This window comes from Podarcis filfolensis, assembly GCF_964270895.1.
Source record: "Podarcis filfolensis genome assembly, chromosome: 7".
Classification (NCBI taxonomy): Eukaryota; Metazoa; Chordata; class Lepidosauria; order Squamata; family Lacertidae; genus Podarcis; species Podarcis filfolensis.
The window spans coordinates 45,309,179-45,327,591 of record NC_139603.1 but is presented as its reverse complement, the minus strand read 5'-3'; the positions used below and the strand labels follow the sequence as shown (position 1 = coordinate 45,327,591).

At 39.6% G+C, this 18,413-nt stretch overlaps 1 protein-coding gene across 1 annotated transcript in view; it reads left to right on the top strand.

Annotated features, from left to right (window-relative positions):
- SMCHD1 (structural maintenance of chromosomes flexible hinge domain containing 1) overlaps positions 1 to 18,413 on the top strand; it is a 60,774-nt gene that overhangs the window by 24,822 nt on the left and 17,539 nt on the right. Inside the window, exons 23-34 of the mRNA XM_083622456.1 lie at positions 115 to 254; positions 1,607 to 1,741; positions 3,064 to 3,291; positions 6,819 to 6,967; positions 8,364 to 8,452; positions 10,654 to 10,772; positions 11,902 to 12,069; positions 12,771 to 12,896; positions 13,808 to 13,887; positions 15,736 to 15,893; positions 16,496 to 16,602; positions 18,083 to 18,141. Of these exons, the coding sequence (XP_083478582.1) occupies positions 115 to 254; positions 1,607 to 1,741; positions 3,064 to 3,291; positions 6,819 to 6,967; positions 8,364 to 8,452; positions 10,654 to 10,772; positions 11,902 to 12,069; positions 12,771 to 12,896; positions 13,808 to 13,887; positions 15,736 to 15,893; positions 16,496 to 16,602; positions 18,083 to 18,141 (1,558 nt within the window). The remainder of the gene's footprint in view (positions 1 to 114; positions 255 to 1,606; positions 1,742 to 3,063; positions 3,292 to 6,818; positions 6,968 to 8,363; positions 8,453 to 10,653; positions 10,773 to 11,901; positions 12,070 to 12,770; positions 12,897 to 13,807; positions 13,888 to 15,735; positions 15,894 to 16,495; positions 16,603 to 18,082; positions 18,142 to 18,413) is intronic.

Genomic DNA, 18,413 nt, shown 5'->3' with positions numbered 1-18,413 from the left:
ATTATTCTTAAAACTTGCTGTATAGCAAGTTTTTAAAAAAATGTTTTTGACTTTTTCAAAGCTGTCTTGGTTGTTTGTTTTGAAAACCGAAACTAAACTTTAGTTTATAAACAGGTCCACCATGGCAGCTAAATGTCAAACCAGACACTGAGACATTGAAAATTGAAAATGGAACAGCATTTCCTTTCCAGGTTGAAGTGCTGGATGAAGTAGGCAACATAACAGCACAACCAAAACTAATAGTTCATTGCAAGGTAGGTCAACAGCTTCTGTTCTTCTTTAAAAAATAGGACATTAGTGCAATTGGACTAGTGCAATTATCTCAGTGTTATATTACTGAAAAATTGCCTCTGACGCTGCATACGAGCATCAAAAATTCGAGGGTAGAGGCCCATCCTTCCTCAGAAATGAATTAGAGATTGTCTTCCTTGCCCCCTTGCTTCATTTTTCACCAGGAACTCACCAGAACTCAGTTCCAGCACCTCTCAGGTGGGCCCCATTGCCATTATAAGAGAACTAGGGAGGTGTTCATGGTAAGTTCCGGCACCACTTTTTCTAGAAAAATAGCATTGCAATCCATTCTTTGTATCAGGGTAATTTTAAATATGCCATAGTTAACTACTATGTTCAAAATATTTTTATAAGTTACTGTGCAATTGAAGTTTGCAGTTACATTTTTTAATATATTTAAACCCCCGAGCAGATTTTTGCTTTTACTTCCTTCCTTCGAGTGAAAATGTTCTCTCGGGTGGAATGAGATTTCCATTTGATGCTTGAAGGCAGGATTACAGCTGATTAAGGGGGCTTTGCTCATATCCAACTAGCCCCTACCAGGTTACTTCTGCCTTCGCTCTGGAGAGGCTGTGTCTCACGCTATTCAGCTTTGCTCAGACTTGTACTTCTTGTGTGCTGTTGTGTTAGTTCTCAGTTGTGTTTGTTTGGTGTTTGTTGCTGTTGTTTCTTGGAAACAGTAGCATCTGATTTTCTATGCAGTTTTTTCTGCATTGATGCATTTTGTTGCCCTGCAGTGCTCCCTGTTTGCTTGAAGGGATTTCTTTTGGTTTCAGGGGTTGACTTGTGTCCTTTGTGCTTTGGCTTGGTGCTACTACTTATTTAATAACTTGAGATTAGATTAATTAATTATAGTACAGGAAGTACTAGAGTTTTAATTTTATATGGTGTGGCACTTTATTTCAGGCTACTTCATGAATCTCTCAAAAAGAACACATATGGGTTTGAATTAACCTAATTTATAAAGATGTTAGGGGGATACAGGTGGCGCTGTGGGTTAAACCACATGCTTTTGCCCGGCTGAAATGTGTCATTGTATTAGAATAAATGCCTCTTGCTTGCTTGGATAGAAGATACAGTATGTCTGTGTGTGGAACATAACATACTGTACAAAGTGTCTCATCTATTACTCTGCCCACTTTTGCCCCTTGCCCTGCCTGCTTTTCCCCTCTTGACCCTACCCATCAATAGCATGCAGCCCCCGGAAGGGTTGAAAATGTGGAAATCCAACCCTCAGGCTGAAAAAGGTTCTCAACCCTTGCTTTGTGCCCTCCTATTGATATGAAAACTCTTATTTCTGATGTGGTTGTTTTAGTTTTCAGGAGCTCCAGGCCTTCCTGTATATGCTGTGGATTGCAGCAGTGGTGGGATAAATATATTAACTGGACCAGTTCTGCATGTAGAGAATATAAAGAAAGATCAGACGCTTAAAGCAAGGTTTGAAATACCTGTAAGTTGAAATAGCTGTAATGTTTTTGCTACTTGTTACCATTTAGTGATCTATGGCACTTGAATGCTCTAATTTCCATTGGTTGAGATGTGGGCAATATTGCTGCATGAAATTCTTTCCGCAGGTGGCTGGATCAGTGGAAATGACCCTATCTTACTCTGTATGTAGTTGCCCTTATATTCTTCTGGATTGCCGATATATTTGAATAATGAGAAATTGGTTGTCCTTGATAAATATGATTAGACATATCCAACCTATTTCACCCTCATTTAGGTCAAAAGTCCCTCTGAACCCCAGGACCATCTAGCATGGACTGAAGGGGCCTGATGAGTCCCTTATTTTTAAACTAGAAAGTTCAGGACTTCTCTCTTCATAGGGGTTGCTTGTATACACATACAACACATCTAAAAAATCTCTCCTTTGTAATCCATCACCTACTATGAACTTCATTTCTCATTTGAGTGTCAGATGTTTCTAAGTGCTATTAGCTTCCTGTGCTGTTCAAGGGAAGGGCACACTGTAACTTCAAAGAAAGCTATTCTCTCCCTTCCTCAGCTTATTCCTTGCCTCCAAACCACTTGATTCAGCTTTACTTGCTGACTTTCATTTGTAATTTTCTCAGTCTCCCATATTGGCTAGTCTAGTGTGTGTAGTTTTTTATTTTATTTCTGTCCAATTTGTTGGCCTTTTTTGTAGCAATATCTTCCTTTGGTGTTCAGAACATAACATAGTAAGAAAATAAAATGATAAACATAAGACAAGATTGCTGGATCAGGCCAGTGACCTGTCTAGTCCAGCATCCTTTTCTCGCACTGGCCAACCAGATGCTTGTGGGAAGTTTGCAAGTGGGACAGGAGTGCAACAGCAGACTGGCCACCTGTGATTGCCAGCATGTGGCATCTCCATCCCCATCATTCTGCCAGACACTGAGGTCCAGCGCGAGGGCCTTCTGGTGGTTTCCTTGCTGCGAGAAGCCAAGTTACAGGGAACCAGGCAGAAGGCCTTCTCAGTAGTGGCACCCACCTTGTGGAACGCCCTCCAGATGTCAAAGAGAAAAACAACTACCAGACTTTTAGAAGACATCTGAAGGCAGCCCTGTTTAGGGAAGTTTTTAATGTTTGATAGACTATTGTATTTTAATATTTTGTTGGAAGCCGCCCAGAGTGCCTGGGGAAACCCAGCCAGATGTGCGGAGTATAAATAAGAATAATAATTATTATTATTAATAATTCAGAAACATACTGACCAATATGTAAGTGTATCAGTGAAGTGGTACAGTTCCAGTTACTTCTTCTGTTTTCCTTTCTCCTTTTTATTATTAGAGTTGTAAAAGTGTACCACCATTGGAGAAGACTATTAAATTGCTTCCCAGTAGATCTGTTGCAAGATTACAAATTTTTAGCATCGAGGGAGAAAAAGCTATGCAGATCCAACACCAGGATGAAATTAACTGGGTTGCAGGTGATGTAATGCAGAATCTCATCTTCCATATGTATGATGAAGGGGACAGAGAAATATTAATCACTCCCGCGCTGGCTGAAAAAGTTAAGGTTGGTATTTTTAGGACGTTAAAACTTTGATTCAACCTAAACATTAGTTTTGTGATCAGGCAGTACCGTATTAAGGAGAAGAGGAAAGGTTACCATAACAAAAATACTATAAAAAGAAAATGTTTGCTTTGTTTACATCAGTATTTCCATTGCTTTTTGGAAGGAATTCAACCTAAGCTGTGTGAGAAAGTGGGATATATCATGACATCTGAAAGGTACATTTTCCATAGTTGTTCCATAGTTTATTTACATAATTCAAATTTCTAGGCTTCCTCAGGGGGAGTAACAACAGACATATGTACCGTATTTTTTGCCCCATAGGACGCACTTTTCCCCCTCCAAAAATGAAGGGGAAATGTGTGTGCGTCCTATGGGGTGAATGCAGGCTTTCGCTGAAGCCTGGAGAGCAAGAGGCATCGGTGTGCACCGACCCCTCTCGCTCGCAAGGCTTCAGGAAGCTATCCGCAAGCCTTGCAAGCCTGGCGGGAGTTCCCGCGGGCTCGCAAGGCTTGCGGGCAGCGGCCCGAAGCATGGGGCGCCCTCCGGAGGACGCCCCATGCTTTGCGCAGATGTCCGCAAGCCTTGCGAGCCCAGCGGGAGTTGCTGCTGGGCTCGCAAGGCTTGCGGATAGCAGCCTGTTCTGAGGGCTGAGGTCAGGGGAAGCCCGGGCTTCCCCCGCCCCAGCCCCGCGGCTGGGGGGGGATATATATTTTTTATTCATTTCCCCCCCCCCCAAAAAAAAACCCGAGGTGCGTCCTATGGGCCAGTGCGTCCTATAGGGCGAAAAATACGGTATATGCTCCTAGGCCATCAAACCATGTTTCTGAATAGGACTCAACCGTGAGTTAAAATAACACTAAGAAGTTTAAATCATGGCTGAAAATATATAGAGAGAATAGCATGTATTGAGAACCAGTGTAATATAGAAGACTAGCTGGGCCAGTCATCACCTTTCAACCTAACAGGGTTCTTGTGAGGCTAAAACAGACAAGGGGAGAAGCATGTACTGTTTCTCACTTGGAGCTCCTTGAAGGAAGGATAACTTAATTATAGTAGTGTGGGAGGTCTTCCCAACTCAGAAGCTCCACAAATTCATTGTGCCAACGGAATACAGCAGTATCTGCCAAGCATTTTGACATGGTTTGAAAGTGAACAGCTGTGAAGAAATCCCGAAGCTTAGCGAACGTCATTGTATATCAGGCGGACAAGAGGCTGTACTATTTGGCCATTTTAAAATTTTCTGCGCAAGGTGGAAAGTCTAAAATTTTAGCTCTAGTTTTGTTCCACACAGAATTTAAGCTTTGATCAGAGAGCCACAAAACTAGAAATTCAAGCATAACAGGAGTTCAAATGAAGAAGGCTTTTTATTTATCTTAATAATTCAACCATTTCCACTACTTTTTGTATGCCAGTGAAGAGTGCACATGGCAATCATGTTTATGAATATCAACCAAAGTGAACATTTAAGGGACATTTTGCAGTGTACTGATGGGAGTAAAATATCAGAGATTTTTAAATTGAATGCTTTTAGGCAGCAGAGTCATATAAGATGAACAAACACTGGACAACTACCCCAGTGATCTACCTTCTCTCTAAATACTGGTGTTGACCAATACAACGCTAAACTGTCAGCATCTAGCACATACCAGGGACCACTGGCCCATGTTCCATCATGAACTTTAAGGCTAAACATAGTCCTTTCTGACACCCACCACCTCACAATCAATCATCTGTTCCACAGGTGATAATACCCAGATCTTTGCAGGCAGAAATGCATGTAGAAGCTTCTGATATGTAAGAGGAATGTGGACTCCTAGCTGCGTATGGGATGATGGGCAGGAGTGCAGTCTCTCTGCAGAGCTTAGACAAAATACATATAGAACGAGGGTAGAAATGTCAGTGAGGCTGCTCATGCCACAGATCTTCTCTCGCCTCAAATCTTGTCTACTCTATGACAACTTAAATGTCATGTTGGATTTCTCTCTATATCCTGACAGCTTCAAGAACCTGAGCAGAAACTATTTAACACACAGCAGTTAATTGATATGGTGATGTTTTAATCTGACCAAGCCATGAGTATATTTGGATTTATGCTATTTAATGTTTTAAAAGTTTCAATAATTTGGGGTGTTTTTTTCCATATTTTGGAGCTTTTGTATTTTTTGAGTTTTGCATATTTGAAATGTATCTTCTGTACTCTAGGATGTTGCAACAGCCATTGACAGAAAGAAATCAGACATTATTATACTTTGTGGTAGTTAATAGATTTGCTTGAAATGAAGATTATGGGAATGATCCAGGCCTCTCTCTGGATCCTTTCTCTTGAATATGTAGGTTCCCGTATAAGCAGTCTCTCCCTTTCTCTCTCTTTTCTTTTTTCTTTTTCTCTCTCACTGCAGATCTGTGCATTGCTGTATGCAGGTGAGGGGCTTGTTTCCTCTGTATGCAGCACATATAATTAGTATTTAATTCCAGAAGTAATAATGATGTAAATAAAGCTGAAATTACTGGTTTAATTTTTTATTATTAAAGTCAGCCCAACATTTTGGTATCTCATTCTTAGTCAGTACTATACCAATTTTGTATTTAGCTTTATGTTACACCATAACCAAAATATTTAAACATTTTCTCTTTTTTTAATGAGGTCTTGCAATCTCTTAATTTTGTTTGTGGAGGCAAAAAATAAGTAAATATTTAAATTTCTGCCAGTAGTTGAATGGGACTGGTGCTCATGATACCAAGGGACAGTTGGCCAACAGGTAGTGCAAAATCCTATTCTTCTCACACTAATTCCATTAGTCCCTTCCAGTCCTCCAGTAAATGCCACCACCCTCCATCAAAGGTATGGGTAAAAGTAAACCAGAATTTAGTCCTTGAGGAATGAGCTTGGGGTGAGGCACTGGCTCTTATTCGCCTTCCTCCAGTGTAGTCAGAAGGAGGAGATTTGAAGCTTTCACACCAGTTTCCAACCAAATCACAGTTATTCATTCCTTGAGGAAGTCGCTGCCAAATTTTCTGAGGAGGGCCTAGAATTCTAGCGAGTGGCATGCTAGGTAAGGCAGGCTGTTACAGTAAGCTGAATAAATTGTAAGGCAGGATAGAATGAGAGTCTGGTAGTCCTATCTATTTGCAACACAGTACAGACAATTTGATTATTTCACTTCCACAGCCTGCTTGTTCTCATGAATAAAACCTACTCTTGCTTAAAATATTAGTGTTCTTATTTTATCCCTCTCACATCAACATTTAAATTTGTATGGACTTCATTGACTGAACAAGCGTTTTTATTATTAGTGCACTTGTAATAGCTGCAGAGAAGCTAAATTTGTATTTCAATCAAATAATTATATCGTCTTAAAAAATTGGCCATAAAATAGCTACTATTATCTATACTTGTTGTTTAAAAGTGGAATAATGTTTATTACGTAGTCAGAGACCCTGTTATTTTTAAAATTTTGTTACAAAAGTAAGCAGTCATGTTATTTTTACACCTGACACACACTATTGAATTTTTTTTTGTTTACTAGGTAAATTGGACTCCAAAGATTAATAGAGAACAGTTGGTTAATGGCTTATTACCTGATGTGAAGGTACCAACATCTGTAAATGATGTGCACTATTATGTAGTTTCATTCCATGATGGGCATGTATCTTTGGAAAGTGCATTCACAATAAGGTTTGTATATTTTCCTCAGTTGTAGTCTTGTTACAAAGTTTGCTCAGTGGCTGTTTCTGTTGGTTACAGCATACAAAAACATGTTTGCTGTTATTGGTAACAACTTTTAAGTATGGAAATATCAGTATACAATCAAGCATATATTAGACATTAAGAGCTTCAAAGGGTATGCAAAAGAGCTATGCAAAAGCATAGCCTGCAGATGCACAAAACAGCCAGTTCTAAAATAAGTCATTATAATGATGTTGCTCATGATACTCGCACTCTTGAGTGCTGTGATACATGGAATAACCTTAGTGTTGTGTGAAGTATATATACAGAAGAATCATAGGAATACATGGAATATATTGCTTAAAATGCACTTTTGCTAAATAAATATTTGATCTGCGCGCGCACACACGCACACACACACACACACACACACATATATGTGTGTGTGTGTGTGTGTGTGTTTATAGTTGGGAAATTAGCTCTAAAGCATATATAGCTGTAAAACATAATAAGACATCTAAGAACCCAGCTAATGTCACCTTGTTGGATAATGAAGGACAGTGAGGAAGTGTTTAACATAACTCTCACCTTGAGGGGAGGGGTGTGACATGGAGGAGAGAGGCCACTGAAATCTGAAGGCTTACTGGCCTGTTTTCTTAAAGCCTCCTGTCTTTAAAGTGCTCTGCACTCCTTTCAGGCTCTGCAGCTACAAGTCCACTTCTAGACAAAAGAAAAGGAAAAAGAAAAAAAGAGGGAACTCAGCAAATCAGAGGAAAGTGGAGATGACAGCAGGCGTATCTCAGCAGGCAGGGCATTCTACAGATGAGCTGCCCACTTCCATATTGCTGCATAGTGAATCTTCTCAAGCAAGTTGTTAGCAAGAAGGGCTTCCCCTAAGGAGTTTAATGTTGAAACAGGAGGAGACACAATTTCAACTAAAGTCCTAAGTTACCTAGGGCTTTATAGGTGTCATTGCCAGCACATTGAATTAAACCCAGTATCATATTGGCAACTAATTAACTCTCAGGTTCATTCAATCTTGATAGTGCAGATTGTTAGGTGGCCTAGCCTATCTGAAGCTTCTAAAACAGCTTCAGGATCTGCCATAGTTTATAGTAATCCAGCTGGAGGATTACCAGTGCAAGAGTTACTGTAACAATGCTACTCCTGTCCGCAGACTGCCACAGCTAACCAAAGAAATTCTTTGTCACTGCAGTCACTTCAGCCCCCAGCAACTATATTTTATCTAGGAGCATCCCCAGACTACATAGCTGTTCTGTCAAATGGAATGCAACTCCATCGGCCATTTACATCTTAAGAAATTGTATCTTGAAAGAATTATAGCACTTTTTGTGTTTTACTTAGAAGTACAAATCTGTTAAGCTGACAGTATTTGTTTCTGTAGACCACTTGCTGATGAGCCAAAACATATTAAATGCAAATTAAAAGGATCTAATACAATACAAATGGGTGAAAAACTACAAGAAGAAATTGGTAAGTATTTTACTTTTTTTCTTTTATTCCGACACAAATGTAGGTGTGGTGCAGCAGTACCTATTTATCTACTTGCACTGGCGTGCTTTCAAACTGCTAGGTTGGCAGGAGCTGGAACAGAGCAATGGGAGCTCACTCCATCACAGGGATTCAAAACACTGACCTGATCAGCAAGCCCAAGAGGCTCAGTGGTTTAGACCACAGCGCCACCCGCATCCTTGGCGGGAAGGTAAACGGCGTTTCTGTGCTCTCTGGTTTCTGTCATGGTGTTCTGTTGCACCAGAAGCAGTTTAGTCATGACCCGGAAAGCTGTCTGCGGACAAATGCCAGCTCACTTGGCCTGAAAGCAAGATGAGTGTCGCAGCCCCATAGTTGCCTTTGACTGGACTTAACCATCCAGGGGTCCTTTACCTTTTACCTTTAGGCGTGATGGCATACTGTGTTCTTGTAGCAAGCTACATCAATATCATGCTCAGCAAGTGTGACAAGATTCAGTCTTGTTGCCTCCCTTGCCTTACTCATCAGTGTCTCAGCAGACAACAGTGTCTCATGACACACACACACACACACACACATATATATATATATATATATATATATATATATATAGTGTACAGGTTGCATTTGTGCAAAAGGCAGTACTTGCTGTTGCTTATATAAGATGACTGATCCACACTGGTACATATTGTAACTCTGAGTACTCATTATCTTGGGTTACAACTTTAATCTCCTCTGCTGGTCATCCTGGCTCAGGTGGAATTACTCCCACCCAGCGCTTGAGGCAGAAACTTGTCACCTCAAGGAAATTTTAACTGGTGATGTTATTGGAAGGGTTTTCAGTTTCAAGATCCTACCTTGTTCAAAGCAGCAGCACTGGAGATCTCTCCTGCCATTTGCACTTTATGCATTAAGGCCTGCATTCAGCCTCATTTCTGGAGATCCTGGAGTACCTGCCACCAGATTGGGATTGGGATTTGGCAACGCCCTAATGGTTAATAGGCAACATTGCAAGCTTTTAAAAGATTTTAAAAGTAAAATAGGAAACTGCAGTCTTAAAGCCTCCCTGCTCCTTCTTCAGCTTTTTACTTTGCCTCACAGGAAATAGTTGTTTCTTCCTGAGACTCTCCTCCTGAGACTCCTGGTGTTCTTCTTTCAAGCTGGTTATTTCCTTGCTTCTTCTACTTCTTGTTGATTTTCTCTGTGTGTTTAGCCTTATCATTACTTCTCCTTCTCAGTGCCCCTGGTTGTTTCCCACTCATTTTTAGCCTTTAGTTCCTTTATCTGCAGCCCTGCTTAGACTCTGTATTGCCTTTTTCCTGCCTTTAGTCACAGTATCCTCCGTATTTCACCCGCTCTAAACTTTTGCTAAGTACAGCTAAAGCTTTCCAAACTGAAAAACTCCCAGTTTCACCATGTTTATGGAGATCAGAACCAGCTGCAATTAATGCACATTCTAGCTGGCTTTACCACTTGTCTTTCCTTTACTGCATTTATTTCCGGTGTATTTATTCCTGGTGTGTGTGTTTAAATTGTGATTTTCTTTGGCATTACTCTTATTGTGATCCTCTGAGAAATTAATTATAAATTAATTTACCCCAAATTAATCTTCCCCATAACTTGATCTTCTAAGGAATTCATTGTAATTTTATTATCCCTAATCAATTTCCCCATCATTCAGTCCTGAGCTAGTAAACCAATGAAACCCTGTCAGTTAATTGGATTCCCTCCCTTTCTTTCCTCTACAATCAATTCCAAGTACAATAAATGAGACTTTGCTGCTTAGCTCCATGTAACTTGGCCCAGAGCTTGGCCCACAGGCTGCTGCTTTCCATATCATCCAAAGCCTGGATAGGAAAAGAGGCAGTGGTGCACTAGTATATACAGCCATGCCCACCAATTTGCCTACCTACTCTTTCGCCTGCCATATTGGGGATTCCAGACATGAGTTCTGCTCTGCTTTGTTGTTTGGCCATTGATCACGTCAATTGGTAACGTCATTTTCGGTGGCCATATTGGGAGATTTGTTTACCATCTGGCAGCTGTCTTGAGTGGGACAACCTGGACTGGGTTTAAGGAGGAACACCTCTGGTTGCCATCTTCAGAGCATTGTTTACTTCCAGTGACCATCTTTAGAATTCTAAAATAAAATTTAATAATAACAGATGGTTTCTAATTCTTCTGTTTTGTTTTTTTCCTTAAAGAGGTAATGATTACAGATCAGCATGGAAATCACATTCAAAACCTGACATCAACTTGTTTGGATTCCTTGAAAATAGACGGTAGTGGTCTGGATAAATCAGAATTGAGAAGTGTTTGGCAGGTATTTCTTAACACCATGTTATGTAGAATTTGCATCAGTGAAATTCATCTTATTTGGGGGGCGGGAACTTGTGCCTCTATCCCTGACACAGCTTAATAACATTCATACAACTGATAAGAGGTAAAGGGGAGTTACTGCTTTCAAGCTTGTAAAGATTCTTCAAATGATTTACCTCTATTTACTTCTGTTTTCATGGCAAGTAAATAGTCACCTTTGTGGTGCTGCTATTCTTGCTAGTTGGGTCTTTATCCAGAACTCAAATAGTACAAAGCTTTTCATAAACTTTCTGGAATGTAGTTACCTTGAGTTAAATTCATTTACTGCTTTCTCAACTCATACTGGTTGACATGGGATATATCTAACTAAGGATAAAGATGGGTCCACTTTGATTTATTATGCCATTTAAGTGTACTATATATTATGTTGCAGCATAATATATTCTCTTCACATAATATAGAAAGTGTGCAGACTGCTAGAGAGACAATCGCAGCCGCACCCAGGTCAATCCTCTGCAGGCTAAACTGAGTTGAGCTGTGGTTTGGCTTTGCATGTCTGTTGAATCGAGGCTCATTGTTTAGCTCTCTCCAGACTAAACATGAGCAGCAACCAATGTTCTATGTCTTAGGGCTCATGGTTTGGGTGGGATAGCTAAGCCAGAAGCCCAGGTTCAAACAACATGCTCAGTCAGAGTGTGGGAGCCTGCACACTCACATGTATGCTGCCTCCTTTGCATCCCCATTATGCTGCTCAGTGGAGCTCTTCTGGGTAGCGCAGGGCCTTTTCCTGTCTGGCCTGAAGGAGGTAGCAGAACTGGTGGTAGTTTGCTGTAACTTGTTTGGAAAGCTTTTTGAGGATGAAATTGCTTGCATCCACCTTTACTCAGCTGTTACAGCAGATGCATCTCAAGGGGTGTCCAGAACACTGTCTAGTCCTGCTGTGTTGGATGAGTGTCAGTTGGTAAGGCTTGAGCAGGTGGACAAGGTGTTTAAATTGCAGAGTTGTAAGAGCAGAAAATAATCAAAACCCCATATGCCATAAATAAAAGCATGTCTATCATTCCACTTTTATAATCAAATAACTTTATGAGATCCTATTGGTTTTTTAAATGTTGTTATGTGTTTCTTTATAGGCAGATACACAAACTATTTGTGTCACAGGAATCAGGTTTAAACCAGGTCCTCCTGGAACCAAAGAACTGTGTTTTGCTTGGCGTGAATTTTCTCATTTCTTGAGACTAAATTTAATTGCAGGACCTCCAGCTAAATTGGTGCTTGTGGACTGGACAGAGTTGGAAAACGTAAGTCTGCATCATGTAATACCAGCAATAGTCTCCATACCTCTGGGACATAGAGAGAGGAGAGGCATGAACATAACATTACAGCGTTTCACTGATATTAAATACTTCTGAAACTTTAACATGGTCTCTGGTGTGAAAGGAGACATTGAAACAAAAAGAGTAACTTGTATGAAAATAACGTTTCTGACTAGAGTTTCTCATAATTGGCTCTTCATAAGTAAGCGATTGATGAAATGGCTTCTGATCACTGTATGTTTTGCAGCTAAATTGCATTGCACACCTAAAATGTCTCATTCCTTATATACCAAACCAATTACTGCAGCTTGCAGGAGGGGGCATCCTTCAGATACCATCTTAATAGAAGGGTACATTCCACACAGTGTGATAATTGGGCCTTTAGTGGGGCAGCACTTACCTCTTGAAATTCCATCCCGTTACATATTAGACAGGCATCTGTTGAAGATATTCCTCTTTTAACAATCCTCCTGAGTAGAGATTTTTATCCCCGATGGATTCTGTATTGCATTTGAAATGTTTTACACACAAACACACACACACATATTTGAAATACTTTTATATATTAATCTATTCTATATGTATGTTTGTACTGTATTGTTAAATCACTTTGAAATGCTTCATAAATAAAATCAAATAAATAATACTACAGGTTTAAATAGCAATAATTTTTGAACTGCTTCTAGCCTGTGTCAGTGATTAATGGCAAAGAACTACAGAAGCCACTTATAGTCCAGCTGTGTGATCAGTGGAATAACCCATCTTCTGAACCTGATGTCAAAATCAACCTTTTAAAGGCTGGGAACGTAAAGGTAATTGCCTTTGAATTCATACATCTCACTGGAATATATCATTGTGCAAGACATCCAAAATACAGAATGTTGTTAAAATGCATTCATCTGCATAGTGTCAGCACTTTATATGAGGACAAGTCCTTACCTCAGGGATCTTACAGTCTAAAATGTGACATAGAGGAGATATCCAGAGGCACTGAAAAATAGGGTAAGAATGTAGTAATTGTTGCATTAGATATTTATTCTTAATTACAATAGGGTATAGGAACTCGGTCTTGTGCTAAAAGCCCTGTGGAAAAGGTGGGTCTTTGGAAGAAGTGAGCAAGAAGTACATATTTATAAAATACACCTCATTTCTTTAAATGCTTAGATTCCTAGCATATGTGATTGGACAATACGTTTAAAAACACATAATATATTTGGATAGATAGATAACAATTTGAAAATTATCATTTTATACCGTTTTAGGGATTGAAATAAAACCCTTAGTGTATTGCTCTATGCCAGATAATCTTGGGAATTGAGTGACTACAAGCTGGCTGCTAGGTTATTCAATTTACAAAAAAGAGACATGTAGTTGACAGTCCATTGGCCATTTCTGACCCACCAGTTGTCTGTCTGATGATTACAACTTCTCTTTAGCTGGAGCCACACACCAGTCTGACTCCAGGAAAAAGAGAGTAATAGCTGGAAATATAGGGGTTTGTTGCTTAATGATTCTTTTAAGTTTCCTGTGGTAAATAGCATTGTAACATAGAAGTGGCATCCCTAATCCTTAAGTGTTTGCTATATGCTGGGAGGGTAAAGCATCTTAACTATGGAAATACATGGAAAACTGAAATAGAAAATTTGCTGATTTGTAATAGTTAAATCATTATCAGTGCTTCTTAGTCATTCATTAATGGGGAGAAAATCAATTTTCTTGTCAGATTATTCCTTCAAACCAGCAGCATAAAACAGATGAAAACGGCAGAGCAAATTTCGGAGTTCTTAGAATTCATGCTCCTTGGTAAGTGATTGAAAACTCTTACATTCATCAGAAAATGTTTGGAATCGTTTCCAGGCCCAATTCAGAGCATTGGTTTTCTCCCTATATGAACCAACACAGACCCTCCGATTATCATCAGAGGCCCTGCTTCATGGGGCCCTTCTCCACAAGAGATCTGAAGGGTGGCAACATGAGAATGGGCCTTTTCTGTGGTGACCCCATTTGTGGAATGCTGTCCCAAGGGAGGCCTGCCTGGCACCTTCATTACATATCATTAGGCACCAGGCAAAAATGTTCCTCTTCAACCACGCCTTTGGCTGTTAGTCAATCTATGACCTTTTAAATGTGTGATGGAGGGGGTGTTATTGTTTCTTTGCTATTTTGTCATGTGTTTCTTTGTTGAAACCTGCCTTGGGATCTTCGCCTAAAGGGAGGTAAAGGTAAAGGGACCCCTGACAGTTAGGTCCAGTCACTTACAACTCTGGGGTTGCGGCGCTCATCCCGCTTTATAGGCCGAGGGAGCCGGCGTACAGCTTCCGGGTCATGTGGCCAGCATGACTAAGCCGCTTCTCGTGAACCAGAGCAACGCACGGAAACGCCGTTTACCTTCCCGCTGGAGCAGTACCTATTTATCTACTTGCACTTTGATGTGCTTTCGAACTGCTAGGTTGGCAGGTGCAGGGACCAAGCAACGGGAGCTCACCCTGTCGCGGGGATTCAAACCGCCGACCTTCCAATCAGCAAGCCCTAGGCTCTGTGGTTTAGACCACAGTGCCACCCGCGTCCCTTTAAAGGGAGGTACATAAATTTAATAAATTATTATTATTATAAAAATCATATACCCTTAAAAGCCTGAAAGAACAGGGTGGACTTGCCTGATCCTTCTCACTATTCTAATAAGTAGCAGCAACAGCTCTGCAGCTCTGCTCCACCTTGCGAGCCATTCCTAAAAAAAGAGTTAAAGGCGATGCAGCACGGCTTGTGAGGAAAAACTGAAGATTTGTGCACCTCAGATATGCTTCCCAGCAGTCGCCAGTCTAACCTTGAAGGCACCCAGAAAAGGGCGTCTAGTGAAAATTTTAATTAACGGGAAGGTTAATCAGAGAAAAATTCTTTCAAATGCCTCAAGTCTCAAGCCATAATGCATGTATAGCTATTGGTTCCAGTTAAAAGTGTGATGATTGCATTCTGCACCAGTTGCAGTTTTCAGATGTCTTCAAGTGCCTCTTCACTCTCCATGAGGAAATAGCCTTCTCCTACACCGAACTCTATCATTGGAGGCACAGGTGCCCTTGGCAACTAAGAGTCCCTTTCACCAGCTTAGGTGGTGTGGCTGTTTCTGAATTACTGCAATGTGCTCTGTGTGGGGCTACCCTTGAGGCCTACTATGTTATTTATTAAATTTCTGTATCTCCCTTCATCTGAAAATCACAGAGCAATGTATAATATAAAAACACAAAAATACATACCATAATACAAACAAAAAACAATACCCCCCAAACACACAGTTTAAAAGGCCATAGTTTGTTTAATTAGCCAACGGCCTAGGAGAAAATAATGTTTTTGCCTGGCACATAAAGATACATAACGAGGGTGCTATTATCTGAATTGAGTTTCAGATATTTTCCCCTCTTAAAACCCATTACTGACTCTAGGCACTTGTTCAAAATGTACATGGCTACACCTAGATCCAATGAAAATGAAAAGTGTAATCCACATATTTATAGCATTCAGTTCTAAAACTGTGAACAACCTCTCCCATTGGCTTCATACAGATGTAATGGAAAATCTATACTTTTTTTTTTAGGTTTGTTGAAACTTTTTGGACAAAGAGGTATATTGGAGTTTAACCACAATTTTATTTTGCAGGGGAGAGCATACATTGCAATTTAAAGCCACATACAACAAGAACACACTAAACTGTCCAGTAATCAGATTAAATGTTCAGCCTGACCCCGAGAGACCTGTACGTTTGAATGTCAAGTATGACACGAATGCTACCCTTGTAGCTGGAAACACCTTTCCTGGTGAGTTTTTGTTTGTGACATTTTAATCTAACCATATGTAAGGTCTTCACCATTTTTAGTTTTGTAACCATAGCTATATATAGCTTGGTAAAGTATAACATTCATGTATAAAATGGGTTTAGAACTCAGTTTGTGAAGACCTGTCTACAAATTCAGCATGGCCCTTGCCTAAGTTGCTGTCATGTTGCATTTTCATAATTATTTAATTGCTGAAGCATTTATGTGGAGCAGTAAGATCAATGGTTTATAGCAGTCCTTAGTAACATCTCTGGTATGTAGCAGTTAATCATTTTCAGGAAATGGATCTAAGCGTCTTGCAGGTTTCCACTTGCATGCCTGTCTTGGAAAGAGCTGGAATTCAGTGGTAGAGTACATGCATTGCATGCAGAATGTTCAGCCCCTGGCTCCTCTAAGTTTTGCTGAGAAAGACAGCTGTCTGGAATCTGAGCCTCTATCAGTCAGTGTAAGACAGTACTGAGCTAGATGGGACCAGTGGTCTAGCTCGGTATAAGATAGCTTCCTAATATTTCAGAACATTTTAATTTTGAAATGTAAAACAGAACTTTAGCAAGAAAGATTCATATGCTTTTTTCTCCCCACAGATTTCATTATTAGTGTTATTTCTGAAGCTGATAACATTATTAAAAATATAAACCCAGGAATAATTTATATGAAAATGTGGGAAGGTAGTAGAACTGTACCACAAAATGTAAGTAAAATTCTCTACCTTTTAGCTACTGAGCCAGGTTCAAGGTCTTGCTGTTGACATTTAAAGCCCCAAGCAACTTTCAAAGACTTGATATGATTACCCAAGCTTTCCTGGACTCCTAATTTTTAAATTCTCCTTTCATGCACTGCTCATTTTAATCTATCTATACATATTATTATGTTTTTACTTTATTATTTAAAAGTCTTGTTTGAATAATGTTGCATTTTTACATGAATTGTTATTGATTTTTTAAAATCTGATTATATATTATGTAAACGGCTTAGTTTTTTTTTATAGATATACAGTGCATATTTTATAAAGAACTGTTAATATATGAAAGAGTGGAGCAAATGGCTTACACAAGAGCCACATTGGTGCTGTTTTAAATAGTTATACATGGCAGCTATTTAAACTCAGCATATGGGGATTGGATATCTCCTCGCCCACCATCACATCTAAGGAAGACTGTTTGAAATCGCTTCTTGTGGATGCAAATCCCCAAATTTCACGTGGGGTGGCAATCTTTATAGTGCAGGCTTTGAAACTCAGGGCTACACTGACTGGGTAGTGTGTCCTGGACCTGGACCTGTTTTAATTCTTTGTATTACCTTTTTAACCTAATGAGCCGAGCCTATTTTGGGGCCATTATATGTTTTATATACATCTGCATTTTAGATTCCCGGCGCTGGCAACTAAATTTTTACATTATTGTTTTAGGGTAATTTAAATGTCACAATGCCAGTAATATCGTTTGAATCTTGTTAGGTTGCTTCTCTCTAGCATTTTTGTCTTATCCTGCTATGGCTGTATGCTAATGCAATAAAGGTTTGATAGACTTGGATATCTCCCCTATGTCACTGAAGATATTTAAGAATCAAAGCATATGGTAATACAGTGAACCATTCCACTTGAATTGATCTTCCATGTATTATTAACCACATAATGGTAGCAATTTTATGCTGCTCGAACATGTCAACCATATCATGTCAGTCAGTCTTGTTGTTTGGAGGGCTTAAGGTGAACTTGACTTCTATTCCTTTTGTTAGGCTGTGGGGTTTAATCCAGAGTGGTGTTAAGTAGCAAGTCCTGTCAGTGCAAGGATTTCAGCTTGCATGACAGAACTTCCTCAGGGCAGGGCAGATTTGGAGAGAGCACAGACCACATGCAGGGCAAGTAAAGGCGTCCCATTGTAAAAGCTGAAATCCCTGTGCTGATGGGATGTATCAATTTGAATACCACCTATGATCTATTGAAAGCGTGTTTTTGATAGTAAAAGGACCAAATGGCAGAAATCAATTAATTTCATAGTACAGTAGAAGGAGAGTGAAGGATTGAGGGAACCCACACAATAATATCTTTACTTAGTCAATGAAGTGCCTTTCTTTAAAGCCCAGTTCTATTTATTCTGCTTGTCTGTTCATATTTAACAAAGTTATATTTAAAATTATAGATATATGATCCCTTGTAATTTCTTTTTAAGGTTACAACGTATGTCTGTACCAAAACAAATGATGACGACAGTAGCTTTTTTTACTTCAGGTAAATAAATTTGGTAGGGCTCTAAATGGTTTTGTCATACCTTAGAAGAAGCAAAATGTCAAAGGTTAATACTGTAGTTACTTTATCACTGAAGGCAGTGTAGTAGCTGTGTAGAAATAATCTTTTAAAATGTGTTTACTGGGACAGGATTTGTTCTATATACAGTGTAAAAATTTCCTACGTATTCAGGGTTATGTAAACAGTGACATTTCAACTACAGTGGTACCTCGAGTTACAATCGTCTCAGGTTACAAAGGCTTCAGGTTACAAAC